Genomic DNA, 14491 nt, shown 5'->3' with positions numbered 1-14491 from the left:
CGGAGGGTGGAAGGTTGAGACAAGATTTCACTGTATAGCCTTGGCTGTCCTGGTCCTCACTCTGTAGACAGATATCCACCACCACCCAGCTTCCTTAGTTAAGACCAGTGAGTCCAGTTACTCTGTGGAGCACAGTATGAATGGTATTAATTATGGATAATGTCAACAAATATGTTTACTTTCTTGGCTTAAGTTATATCCTATCAAATTTTATTCTTTAGATGATTAGAATATAAGAAATACTGTTGGTATTTTTAAAAGGTCTGTCTGTCCCAGCTGTTCCCGGAGCCCTTGGTCCTCTCACACTTACCTCCTCTGCTGTCAGTGGAAGGATGGCCATTCCTGGGGCAAGTGGTATGCCTGGGAATTCTGTTCTGCTGGTCACCAACCTCAATCCTGACGTGAGTGGAAAAATGGTCTAAGTCTTTCAGGAAGGGGTATAGTGGATTCTTACATATAGTCTAGTTTTGTGTTATAATGCTTAAGTTTGTTTAAGGAATTTAAATAAAAATTATCAATAGGCTGTGTAGAAGCATAACTAGTGCTGTAATAGGATAAACTGTCTTTATTATATTATAAATAGTTGTTTTTAAGTTATGCTATATTAAGTTATATTTTTGTGTTATCCTTTTCAGTTTATCACACCACATGGGCTTTTTATCCTATTTGGTAAGTTTTTAAAATTGTTTTTAATATTATCTGTGAAATGAGCATATTTTATTCATTTAGAAATACTTGTTTGCAGAGTAGAGACTGAGAAGGGGGACAATATTCGAAATGTAAATAAATAATGGAAACAATAAATACTTGTTCATTACGTTATATGTTTTATATTATGTTTGACACTGGAGCTAGAGCAAAGATTATAACCAGGGAAGTTAGATTTATAAACAGAAAATAAAGATTGTGAGTATTAGTACAAAGCAGGGAGTACTTGCCTAGCTGACTCAGGAGAAATAGTGATTAAGTAGACTTGTTAAAGTTGAGGAAGAGTCAGCAAGGAGACATAGTGGGTGCATGTCTTCACACATAGCAGTGAGAGATTTCTTAGAAGATGTATGCAAGGTAAAGGAAGCCCACTTGAAAGTATAAAACAAACATGTTGAGCTGGGACTGATGACGAGTCATGCAGTACTTATAAAGTATGTGAAGATTAGTTCCCTAAAATACATAAATAAGTATATAAATAGGAAAACCATATCATTTTAAGCAAGACTTTTAGGATTGGTTTTGTTTTTTGAGTATTGGGAATCAAACCTAGGGCTACCAAATTTTACTCTGTTTTTCTCAGGCTAGTGAGGCCCTATCCTTAAAAAAAGAGAAAGAAAAAAGAAAAGTTCAGAAACTTTATAATAGTCTTCCCCTCTCAGTTAAAAGCATAACAAGTATGTATTCCAGCTTCATAGGATCAATTATTTATACATCTATCTTTTATTATACTCATATGTCATGGGACACACAAACATGGGAACCATGAAATGAGCAGTACTCAAGTATAAAGAACATAATACAAAGCCCTTCACCATTAGAAATAGAAAGTTCAAATGGAAACATTGTATTTTTGCTGTACTTCATTAATTATTACACTGATAGATTCAGTTGAATCCAGGCCTTTTTGATTTGCTTTACCTAGAAAACTTCTGTGTTTTCCTGTTAGCAGATTTGAAAAGTATTGTTTTTGAATGTTTAACAAATAGGGCAGGTGATTATTTCTAAGTTCTTTAAGTGGTAATAGTTGGTTGGGTTTTTTTAGACCTAGAGATTGAACCTAGGACCTTTTAGGCAAGGCATCTACCACGGAAAAGGAGTCTCTTTGTTTAGCTCAGACTATCTTTCTGCCTTAGCCTGCAAAGTAGCTAGGGTTATGGCATGCTGCACTGTACTTGGCTGTATGAGGCTGTGGAGTTTTAGTTTTTGTTGTTTGAAATTGGAGATACGATGCAATGGTTAAGAGTAGCTAGAATACCTGCTTGCTTATTGAATTCAGATACTTATTAAAAACTTTATTATCTTATATGTATATGATGTATATATGAGTGCACATGTGCCACTGCATACATATACATATGAATGTTAAAGAACAACACTAGAATCAGTTCTTTCCTTCCACATGTTTTGGTTTTTTGAGACAGGGTTTTTGGGGTTTTTGTTTGTTTGTTTGGTTGGTTGGTTGGTTTTTTGGTTTGTTTGTTTTTCAAGACAGGGTTTTTCTGTGTAGTTCTGGCTGTCCTGGAACTCACTTTGTAGACCAGGCTGGCCTCGAACTCAGAAATCCGCCTGCCTCTGCCTCCCGAGTGCTGGGATTCTGTGTGGCCTTAGTTGTTCTGAAACTCACCCTGTAGACCAGGCTGGCTTCAAACTGAGAAATCTGCCTGCCTCTACCTCCTGAACACTGGGATTAAAGGTGTGAGCCACCATGCCAAGCTCTATTTAGGTGTTTTTTTTTTTTTTTTTTTTAATGTCTACTTCGGCTTCTTGTCATTTTTGAGATGGGCAGTGATTCAGAATGCTTGATTTTTTTCTTTCTTTTAAATTTTAAAATTCATCTCTAGGTTAAATGTTATCTTTAGATGCTAGTGAATTAACCTTTCTTTTCTGTGCCTTGAGGGTATTTGTAGACAGTCTCTTACAGGATTACAAGTGTAGTGACAATGCCTCTGCTTTTGTGACACCAGTGATAATCTCTGCTGTAGAAACTGCAGACTAGAATAGTACATGGGATGGGGTGATGAAAAGGGGCTTTCTTAAATGGTAGGCCCTCCTGTCTTTAATTTTTATGGAGTAAAAGTTAAGATGTAATTTTCCATGTTGGTCTTTATTTTCTTTCCACACTGAGATTATTTCCCCTTTTGTGATAGATGACTGACTGTGGTAACCACTAAGAATAAACAAACAAGTAAACCAATGTGAATAAATTGGTGTGGTGAGATGAGCTGGAAGGTGTTAGGGTAGCTTTTGAGTCCATAGGATAGCTATGACCGGTATGAGTGTAGAAGTGGACATTTGTGAGAGCTCAGAAGGCCAGAAATTCCAAAGGTGCTGGGGATTGGCTGAAAGATTTTAAGAAAGGTGTCGAAAGTTGATGTCTGACAGGAGCAATTGTGTACATAGTGTACATTTATCTTTAGCCAGGGATACCCAACACCAGAAATAGAAAGATGTGACAGGGATTGAATCCATTGGGGCATATTCTGAATTCAATGTGTTTATGAGATATCTGGGACAGATTGAGAGATAAAAGCTGTGAAACTTATTAAGACAGTATGTATAAAATTGTATGGTATGTAGCAAGAAAAAGAAACCTGTAGATACAGGGAAAAAATCACAGCCAGGCATTTAGATTCAGTACTTTGTGTTTTGCTTTAATTAGGAGTGTATGGTGATGTACATCGAGTGAAGATTATGTTTAACAAGAAAGAAAACGCCTTGGTGCAGATGGCGGATGCGAGTCAAGCCCAGCTAGGTACTGACAGTGGTGGTGCCCATTTTGCATATTGCTTCCGAGTGAGCGTTGTAGAACTGGTACGGATGTAGTTTTGCAGCAGCACTTCCTTCTGGTAGTGTTTTCATTATCATTTGTACCTGCTTTTTTTGTGGCTCTGGAGTTCATTATGTAAAACACATAACACGTTGTCATTGCTGACAGCTTGGACTCAGGGCTTTCTCCCATTTACTTTAAACTTATAACATGAGGTTTTTTGTTTTTTTTCACTTGTTTGTATGGGTTTTCATTTTTCTTTTAAAAGCTGAAAAATTATGTATGAGAAGAAACAAGTATTTTTCTTCTAAGTTGGATTTTCTAGAACCATTGAGTAATTTAAAAGTTTTGGCAAATTTCCTAATAATGGTACAAGAAGGAGTTCTTCTCAGACGTTAAAGTATAGCTACTCAGATGTCTTACAAAAATGCTTTAATTAAGACAAACTCTATAGTCATATAACCATTCGTTGAGGGTTTGTTATGTTCCGTGCTTGTAGCTTTCTGGCACTCTGTTCAGAAGTTACTTTGGTTAGGTTAATTTTTAATTGCTTTTATTATAAAATGAAATTTATTTATTTTTCCTGTCAGCTCTTGAAATGCTTTTGGTTCATAAAGTTTTATGTGTATGGGTATTTTGTCTGCATATTTGTCTGTGTGCCACATGTGTGCCCAGTGCTCGCAGAAACCAGAGAAGCAATTGGATTCCTGGAGCTGGAGTTAAAGACAATTAGAAGTTGCCATGTATGAGCTGAGCATTGAACATGGGCTCTCTGGGAAAGCAGCAAGTGCCCTGAATCTGTGAGCCATCTCCGGCTCCTGAGCTCTTACACTTTAAACTTTCAAACTGATTACAATTTTAAATGACTAAAATTTTTTAAATGTTCACCTATTTTTTGAGAATGTTAATCTTAATACTCAAAGTTTTCCTATTTTCCTTCCTATCCATCAGCAATGAACCACCTAAGTGGTCAGAGGCTCTATGGAAAAGTACTTCGGGCTACACTGTCCAAACATCAAGCCGTCCAGCTCCCTAGAGAGGGACAGGAAGACCAAGGTCTGACCAAGGACTTCAGCAATAGTCCCCTGCATCGCTTTAAAAAGCCCGGCTCAAAGAATTTCCAAAATATCTTCCCTCCATCAGCCACACTTCATCTTTCCAACATTCCGTATGTATCTAATAAGTGATTTAAATGATTAATCTATGATATGTGGTTTAGGAGAAGCAAAGGCCACAAAACTTTTCTAAACATCATCATTATCTTGGTTGATAATTTCTTTTATGTACCATTATGTTGCAAGGATTCTGTGTTACTAATCATACCCTTAAAAGTGGAATTATCAACATTTGAGGATTTTCAAATAAGTAGTTTAATTAGTTGCTTCTGTGTTTAAAGAGGGCATAAAAATAAGAATATGCAGGCATTGTTTTGCTAGCCATTTGTTCAGTGCTTTATAGAAGAAGTACAGCTCTCAGACAATATAGCAACATCAGCTTGTCTAAACATTTGACTGAAGAATTCTGTGGTAAGAGTACGTAACAGCAGGTATAAATGTCATGTCAATTCACACCATACCTTTGCTGCTTTGAAACTACATAGAAAACTGAGTGCTTACAGCACAGATTGTATAGTCCAATGGCATGAGATATTTAGTCTCTGACCCTTCAAAGAAAATGTTTATTGAAATTCCTTAATATTCAGAAAAATTAGCAATTTTTGTCTATTTTAAACTTATTCATGAAAGGGGAAGCCTTGGCATAGTACTTAAAGTTGTAGGAGTGTATTTGTGTATTTATGTGTGTACAGTTTAAAAACTAAGGGAGTGGATGGCTAAAGTTTGGAATATAATTGTAAGAACATGAACTAACAAGTAAAAGAAAAATAATTACTTAAGATAGTATTGACTGCTTTAGTTTTTCTGCTGGCTTGACGGAAACCTTCCATCTAAATTAGGCAGTAAAATCAAACTTCATACCAGTTATACAAATGGAGGAGTCATTTTTTTAAGAAATTCTTTTTTTTTTCTCTGTATGCTTACCTTATTTTTTTTTAATTAGGTATTTTCCTCGTTTACATTTTCAATGCTATCCCAAAAGTCCGCCATACCCACCCCCCAATCCCCTACCCACCCACTCCCCCTTTTTGGCCCTGGCGTTCCCCTGTACTGGGGCATATACAGTTTGCAAGTCCAATGGGCCTCTCTTTGCAGTGATGGCTGACTAGGCCATCTTTTGATACATATGCAGCTAGAGTCAAGAGCTCCGGGGTACTGGTTAGTTCATAATGTTGTTCCACCTATAGGGTTGCAGTTCCCTTTAGCTCCTTGGGTATTTTCTCTAGCTCCTCCATTGGGGACTGTGTGACCCATCCCATAGCTGACTGTGATCATCCACTTCTGTGTTTGCTAGGCCCCGGCATAGTCTCACAAGAGACAGCTATATCTGGGTCCTTTCAGCAAAATCTTGCTAGTGTATACAATGGTGTCAGCGTTTGGAAGCTGATTATGGGATGGATCCCTGCATATGGCAATCACTAGATGGTCCATCCTTTCGTCACAGCTCCAAATTTTGTCTCTGTAACTCCTTCAATGGGTATTTTGTTCCCATTTCTAAGAAGGGGCAAAGTGTCCACACTTTGGTCTTTGTTCTTCTTGAATTTCATGCGTTTAGCAAATTGTATCTTATATCTTGGGTATCCTAAGTGTCTGGGCTAATATCCACTTATCAGTGAGTACATATTGTGCGAGTTCCTTTGTGTTTGGGTTACCTCACTCAGGATGATGCCCTCCAGGTCCATCCATTTGCCTAGGAATTTCATAAATTCATTTTTTTAATAGCTGAGTAGTATTCCATTGTGTAAATGTACCACATTTTCTGTATCCATTCCTCTGTTGAGGGGCATCTGGGTTCTTTCCAGCTTCTGGCTATTATAAATAAGGCTGCTATGAACATAGTGGAGCATGTGTCCTTCTTACCGGTTGGGACATCTTCTGGATATATGCCCAGGAGAGGTATTGCTGGATCCTCCAATAGTACTATGTCCAATTTTCTGAGGAACCGCCAGACTGATTTCCAGAGTGGTTGTACAAATGGAGGAGTCATTTTTTAAAGAAATTCTTAAAGGAGTCACTTTAAGAAACATTCTTAATGTACACGGATTTAAAAATATATCAGCTCTCTGAGCGGTGGTAGTGCACACATTTAATTCCAGCACTCGAGGCAGAGGCAGGCAGATCCCTGAGTTCAAGGCCATCCTGGTATACAGAGTAGTTCCAGGAAAGCCATGACTACACTGAGAAAACTTATCTTGAAACCCAAAAAGTATCAGCTCATTTCTGTGGCCCCTCTAAATGGATCTGTTATTTTTAAGTGTATGTTTGTATGTTGTTGTAAGTATGTGTTCGGCTAGTTGGTTGGTGTGTTTGTTTGTTTTTGGATTTTTTGGTCTTGTTTTGTTTTCAGTGTCTACACCCGGTCCTCATGTATGGCCAGCAAGTTCTCTTCTGTTGAGCTAGGCACCCAGCCTTCTTTTTATGTTGATGCTTCTAAAACTTGAGACCTTCCTATCTCATCTTCTTCTTGAGCAGCTGGAATTGTTGACTTTAACCATTATGCCCAGTTTGTTTGTTTCTTGAGCGTAGCACATTATGGAGGAGCTGGTCACCATTATAGTTACATAAGACATTAAAGGTGAAGAAAGAAATACTGGTGTTTCTCAACTATTCCTAAGTTGTAGGCTCTGTGCCAGTGTTTTACACGTGTCACCTCATTTTATCTCTACAGCAACCCCTTTTTAAAGTGATTTGTTTATTTTTATTTCATGTGCATTGGTGTTTTGTTTGAATGCTTGTCTGTGAGGGAGTGTTGGTCTCTTGAAGTTTGAGTTACAGACAGTTATGAGCCTCCATGTGGGTGCCAGAAATTGAACCTGGGTCCTATGGAAGAGCAGCCAGTGCTCTTTGCCTCTGAGCTATCTCCGCAGTCCCTATAACAACCTTTTTATTTTTGCTTTGTTTTTTATCTAAACTCCATATAACAAATACATACCTTTTGACTATTATAAGTATATGGTGCAGTACACATTCTCATTAAGTACATTCATAGTTTTTGTAACTTTCCACTCCTATCCGCATCACCATTCCATCATCCAAGATGAAAGGGTCCCATTAAACAATCACACTCCATATTTCTGTGAGCTCTAGTCTGGTAACTAACTATTCTACCTTAACTTATTAGTTTATCCATAATAGCCTTTAAAGCAGTCATTAGGTTCAGTTTATTGATGGTACCCACACTCAGGAGGACAGTTCATTCAAAAGGACATACAGCCAGGCATGGTGGCGCACACCTTTAATCCCAGCACTCAGGGGGCAGAGGCAGGTGGATTTTTGAATTCGAGGCCAGCCTAGTCTACAAAGTGAGTTCCAGGACAGCCAGAGCTATACAGAGAAACCCTGTCTCGAAAAAAACAAAAAACAAAACAAAAAGGATATACAAATGAGAGGGAATACGGTGTAAGCACAGCTGTTTCCTTGAAGAACTATTGATTATTTTCCATCATGTGACTCTGTAATAGATCATGTCATGTTAGTTATTATAGCACTATATAACACTACTCCCAAACACCACATAATAGTAAATATTTCTTATCTCATACTTTTAATCAGGAATGTAGAGGTGGCTCAACTGGTGATCTCTGAGTATGTTTCATAAGGCTGTGGTCAGAATGCCAGGCAAAGGAGTACCAGAGGATATAGCTCAGTGGTAGAGCTTGTACTTAACATGTAGTTAACTTAACATGTAGTTAAACTCTGGGTTCAGTTCTTGACACATACTGCTGTCTCTGATATCCTAAGGGCTCCAGAGGACTTGTTACAGTATGAGAGGATAGCCAGGATGTAAATATTTGGAAGTAAGTCATTAGAGATCATCTCAGAGATTGGCTATCCCATACACATTCTGAAACCTTGAAAACTATAGAAAGTGTATAATTCTAGGCTATAGCAGGTAAGCCAGAGCTGGGTATGTAGCTTTGTTATTACTTGTGTTAATTACTAATGCCAGTAGTGTGAGAATAATAATCATTTTGAAAAAATAGCTATGGCTGTTATTTTTAGTTTTGCCTTTATATACTTTTCACCATCTCCAGATATGTATATATCAGTCTTGACTGTTCTGAGGTTCAGAATACATTGTTGGGGATATAAAGTATGCTAGAGATTTGATGACAGTCTAAGTTCATCCTTGATTTGTTTGCAAGTGGGGCTAATATAGTTGACACTCTGATATTTTCACAGTCCTTCTGTCACAATGGATGACCTGAAGAACCTGTTCACAGAAGCTGGATGCTCAGTGAAGGCTTTTAAGTTCTTCCAGTAAGTCCTTGCTTTCTAAAGTAACATTTTATTTAACATGGATTGCTACTTTTTTTTAAAGTAGTTTAGCAAAGTCCAAAGGAAGGGAAGATTTAAAAGCAACATTAATTCTAAGTATTTGTGTATTTTGTCATTTTAGGAAAGACCGTAAGATGGCTCTCATTCAGTTGGGATCTGTGGAAGAAGCAATCCAGGCTCTTATTGAGCTTCACAATCATGACCTTGGAGAGAATCACCACCTCAGAGTTTCCTTCTCAAAATCCACCATCTGACCTTCCCGTGAAATTGTCTCCTTATACTGGACCACAGTTTCTGTAAGATCTTCAGGCACAGACTGAAGCAGCTCAAGACCATTTCTGCCTCTTCACAAAATAACTCTTCGGGAATTTGATATTCGAGAACAGTCAAAACAAGAGAGAGTCCTTTTCTTCCTCTCGTTTTCCCCAACAGTGTATGATCAAAAGTTTGCTTTGCCTTTGTATTGTGGTTTCTATGAAAATAACTTTCGGGGGGAAAAAATCAGGAAAATCTTTTTAAAATAATTTAATTCCCTGAATGAGATTTAAAAAGGACAGAGTTTCTTTCTGTTTGGGTCCAGAGCAGCCTTACATGACATTTCTAAACTCCTTTGTACTTTGAGAAATTTAAACATACAGACTTTTACAATTTCTTGATGTAATTTAAATCACCTACAACCAAGTTTTTTTAACTTTATGATTCAGAAGTTTCCCTGTAGAAAATGACATTCATTCACTTATAAAAATTATACCAGATATTTGCATCTATTGATAGTTATTATACATAACTACATGGAGATATATTGGAAACAGGTTTATAAACGTGCATGCTTTCTTTCAGATTTCTTTTTTCCCCCCACTGTAGCACACTCCTTTAAATAATGTCCATCTTCTCTTTTTAAGACCATTTGGAAAAGCAAAGTGTTGCAGTTGTCCCCAGGGAAACAGAAGTGAAATTCAGCCTGGATCTTTTACAATATCAGCATAATTAGTCATTTTAGGAAAAAAAATCATGTTTTAAATTTCAAAATGACACTGTCTAGTAATGTAATGTGATCTTGGAAAATTTTAAAAGAAAAATAATCCTACTTTTTTATAATTGTTTTCAGAAAAAAAGTTTACAGTCTTAAGGAAAAATATTCAGGTCTATCATATGGTTTGACAGATTTTTTAAAAGTTATTTTTGGTAAGGTCTTCTTTTAGAAAAAAAAATCTCAAGGGTTTTTTGTACCACTATAATCTCTAATACTCAGAATTACTGTGTATTTACTTAATTTCTTATTATGTGCCTTATTATGTGCTTAAGATACAATAGATTAGAATTTTATCTAAATATCTAGAAAGATAAATTGTGGGCTTGGTGAGCATTCTGTTATTTTTTCCTGTCTTGGATTTTAAGGGTTTTGGTTGTTTTTGTTTTGTTTTTTTCTTTTTTTCTCGTTGCAATTTTAAGTGGTTTTCAATAAGTAATAGTTTCTACTCAGATTTTTGGTGCTTTGGGATAGTGGTGGGATAGAGAAGGGTGAGTGGATTGGGAATAAATAACTCAGTGTGCACCTGTAGGCCTCTCTAGGTTGGCTGCCGCCAGCCGTCAGGGAAGTCTGAGCTGTAGACCTGCAGACTCGGATCTCTGTCTGTCTGCCTTCACTGCCCGTTAGATTTTGTCTCAGGATTACTTGATTCCTTCTCAGCACTCAAGTGAGAACCTGATTTTCTCTGTTAATGCGACTTCATTACAGATAGCCCACATATTTGGAGTATGAGAAAGTGGGTTATTTTTTTATATTCTGACCCTCTTACTTTTTTGGTTGAATGTAAAAAGTACATATTAATGTTGCTTCAATGATTGTGTCATGTAAAATTACTTTTTAATATGAAACTGCTTTTGTTAATTATTTCTTCAATGCGTGATTGGCTTTTAAAATACAGAATTTGTCAGAGGAATCAATTTTGTCCACCCCTTCTCACTTTTAATAATCTCAGAGTGGATCATCTCATCTTTTTAAAATATCTCAGTCTTTACTTTCAGCCATTAATTTGAACATTCTTTTAAAAAAAAAAAAGAATGAAGGAAAGAAAAAAATTGTATAAGCTGAAAGATAATTATAGGTTGAAGTCAAATCAGAATTCCCTCAATACAGAGCAACTATTGGTAGGCTAGGCAGGGAAATGCTAGATTGGGACGTTTCAGATGGGTTACCTTCATGTTGGTTGAATAGTTAGGTATGATGATTTTCCAGTGGGTGTTTTCCCACTTACATCTGAGGTGTATTTTCACCTGAATACTGAATAAGGGAGGGAAAAAATTAGGACTGTCTCCCCAAATTTGCTTTTTTTTCCCCTCACACAGACATTATCTTAATTTTCAGTGGCATTTTAAATTGGATTGCTTCCTTTATTTTGAGTTGGGAACTACTATGTAATTTATTAATTCATGGCACTCATATCATCCAGCATAAGTGTAGCAAAAGTTTTTGAGAATAGAAGGGAAATCATACTGGTGTTGAATGTAATTCTGAAGTAGGGATGGCCTTTAAATATGAGAGAGAACATTGAAATCCTTTTCAGGGATTTGTGTAGATATGTGTGCGTGTGTATGTGTGTGTATAAATAAGTGTATATACATACATATACTCTTTTAATGTTATATATACATGTGCACATTACATACATTTTAATTTATTGACAAAATTAACAGTGATTTGGGAACGTAAGATATGCTTGTTTTAAAAGAGCATGTTTGAAGCCATCAGATTGTGTCTAAAATTAGCTGTAGCATATGGATGCTGTCCATATTTGAGCTCTTTACTGTTTATTATAGAGGTCTACAATATTTGTGTTGGCATAGTTTTAAATATCAGGGTGGTGGGAAAATTCGATCTGTGTATTTTTATTTTAGCATGCAGTATTCAGTATCTTTTAAGCAGTGGTTAATTTGTGCTGTTGATGCCTTGCTGAGTTAATCTACTTTATTTTTCACTTTTCAAGGTATCCTGACTTTTACAAAGCATATATATTCAGGACTTAGAAAATAGCAGTACACATTTAATAATAGAGTTATATATCAAGATGTTTTACTTTGGGATTTAGATGTGTTTTGTGACAGATGAGAATATACAAGTCATGCATTCTCTTAATTGACAATTTGTTAGAATTTCAGGATTACCTGGTATCCCCATAGAATGTTATGCGATCTTTGGGACTAAATACTACAAGCAGCTCTTTGTAGCAGTGTTTGCACTGAATGTTTTAGAGTCATGGTTGCTGTCTTTTTAGTTCCTTCTTTGTCTTTTCCTACTGTGGTGATTAAGGGTCCTGTTGTGGTTTTGGAATTAGCCCTTATGATCCAGGCATAGTAGCACACAGCTGCAATTGAAGCACTGGAGGAAACTGATGGTTGTGACTTTAAACCCAGCCTGGACTGCAGACCATGCTCCATGCTAGTCTTGCTAAGATCCTGTGTCCTTCCCTTTCCCCAGTTAATCTACTATCAACTTTAAAGTCTTCATGTCATCAAGCAGAGCATTTACTTGAGTATATTATCGTGCAGTTCCTCATCTAGTCCCATAATGATCTTTTGTGCCTCAGTGAATCTACTTGTAAACTCCAAGCTTATCTCTTAGAAAACCCAGTGTGTACTGCTATTTTTAGAACCAAAAAGCATGACTATGATTGGAGCATTTTTCTCAGCCTTTCCTTTGTCTTGATCTATTGTCAATTCGAATAAAACTGCCAGACTTAAAATACTCACTATCGTGCTAAAACAAACAGTTTAGATTGTACATAACTTTGCAGTGTAACTCAGCTGTCTCCTTAAGGATTGTGTTAGATATAAGACTGTTTGCAGTCCTTTTTTCAGAGCAAATCCTAACAGGTACTTGTGAATTGTTTTAAAAATAGAAAATTACAGAAATCTTAATTTGGGGTGGGAGCTTAAAGGGAGAAAAACAAAACAGGACCAAAGTTTATGTGCCTTCTTCAGTAGTCTTAATTGACCTTTTCCTATTTGAGACTAAGGTAGCACTGGTATTTTGGTTTTCAGGAAATATCTACTATATAGATTAAGAGACTATTGTCCCTCAAACTGGTCATACAAGTGACTAGTTATGACTGAGTTAAAAAGTCAGCTACACTTATGCCTTCAGCATTATGTGTTACCAGTTGAAGAGCAGAACTGCTCTCGGTCTTTATGGTAGTCACCGTAGCTTTCGCAGCTTGTCAGGGGCCTTGGTGTTGATAGCAGTCATAACCGAAAGCTGCTCATAGCAAATTTCACTTCACACTGTCAGCAGAGGTTTGTTGGTATGTCCTTTGTAAGAACAGGTATTTTAGGTAGGAGGTTTTTGGTTTTGTTTTTGTTTTGGCGTCTTTAAGACTATCATCCTCTAGTCTTTTTTGTTTCTTGGTTGTCTTTTGTTATTTGTTTTTTTCCTTGCCACTCATTGTTACCCAGATCTTTAAAAACACATCCCATATCCAGGAAGTACTAATCACCAAGATTGCTGACCACACCAAGTTTTACACTGAAGTTTCACCTCATTGCTCTGACCAAAGACTGCTTGTTCTGGTTTTAACTCAAAGGTGAAGCATTTTCCCTGAGCTCTTTCCTAAAAGATCCCATGCAGAGCGGCCTTGACTTTTCCTTTCCTATTGGTGAATAGACTACTTAGAGAAAATGGGAGTTGACCATGAACAGAGCGAGACAGAAGGATGGACGGTTGTTTTCAGAACTGTATTTGAGGAAGGAATAGCACAGCTAGACGCCTCGAACATTGTCTAATGTTTTACATGGTCTGTTCATAAAATTCCCTTTTCTGTTTGTAAGGATGTTCATCTAACAGAAGAAAATGCTGTAAATATTTGTAACAACATTTTTTAAACCAGGCCAAAAAGAAAAAAAAAAAAGGTTTTCGGGAACAAGTTAACATATAAAGTGGTTTTATATAAAACAGCGATTGTCTTGTATATTTTGATAAGCAGCAGTACCAGATTTCATTTGTAATACAGTTTGTGGTATTGGAAGAAAAGGATTCTGTGATTGTCTAAGTGAATTATGTTATAAATGCAAAGAGGAGAAAATATTAAAAAACGTATTTTCTAACTGTGTAGTGCATGGTTAATTCAAGCTTCTGTACACTACAATATTGATTCCGCTTCCCTTAGGTTTGTATATTTGATAACTGTTCCTTGGAATCTCAGCCTCTTTTCCTAACACATATAGCATTGTAGCATGCCTTTTAATAAATGTCATGGCATCTGTACTCTCTTAAGGTTTTTCTGTGTTCTTGTCTGTACTTTGGGTTCCCTTTTGTCTTACCTGTAATCCCAATGATGTCATTTGTTTTGTTTTGTTTTGTTTTCCCCATGGCTATCCATCTCAAGTTGTCACACTGGATAGTAGATACTTTAACAACTTTAAACGCCGGGCATTTAAAGAAGAAAAGCCAAAGTCATCTATTCTTTAGGTATAATTCTCATTTTTAATGAAAAAAGCACTTCCCTGTTTTTAAAACATACTGCTTTGTCAGGCATCCTCCATTGCACATATAAATCAGTGTACTCCAAGGCTCCTCCCCTCCTTTCCCCTTTGTATCCAGGGAGGCATGGAGGATATGACCTTC

The 14491-nt window shown here is 36.7% G+C and overlaps 1 protein-coding gene across 5 annotated transcripts in view; it reads left to right on the top strand.

Annotated features, from left to right (window-relative positions):
* Positions 1-14140, top strand: part of Ptbp3 (polypyrimidine tract binding protein 3) — a 77511-nt gene extending 63371 nt beyond the window's left edge. For 3 of the 5 annotated variants that reach the window (NM_178164.3, NM_144904.2, XM_006537851.3), the window contains 6 exons: positions 262-401; positions 636-669; positions 3371-3463; positions 4430-4646; positions 8776-8853; positions 8993-14140. In NM_178164.3, the coding sequence (NP_835458.1) occupies positions 262-401; positions 636-669; positions 3371-3463; positions 4430-4646; positions 8776-8853; positions 8993-9125 (695 nt within the window). In that variant the 3' untranslated portion in view covers positions 9126-14140. The remainder of the gene's footprint in view (positions 1-261; positions 402-635; positions 670-3370; positions 3464-4429; positions 4647-8775; positions 8854-8992) is intronic. The other 2 variants (XM_006537852.4, XM_006537854.4) reach the window with 1 other exon arrangement.
* Positions 14141-14491: the final 351 nt, after the last annotated feature.

Source organism: Mus musculus, chromosome 4 (assembly GCF_000001635.26).
Source record: "Mus musculus strain C57BL/6J chromosome 4, GRCm38.p6 C57BL/6J".
NCBI lineage: Eukaryota > Metazoa > Chordata > Mammalia > Rodentia > Muridae > Mus > Mus musculus.
This window is presented reverse-complemented; position numbering and strand designations above follow the sequence as displayed.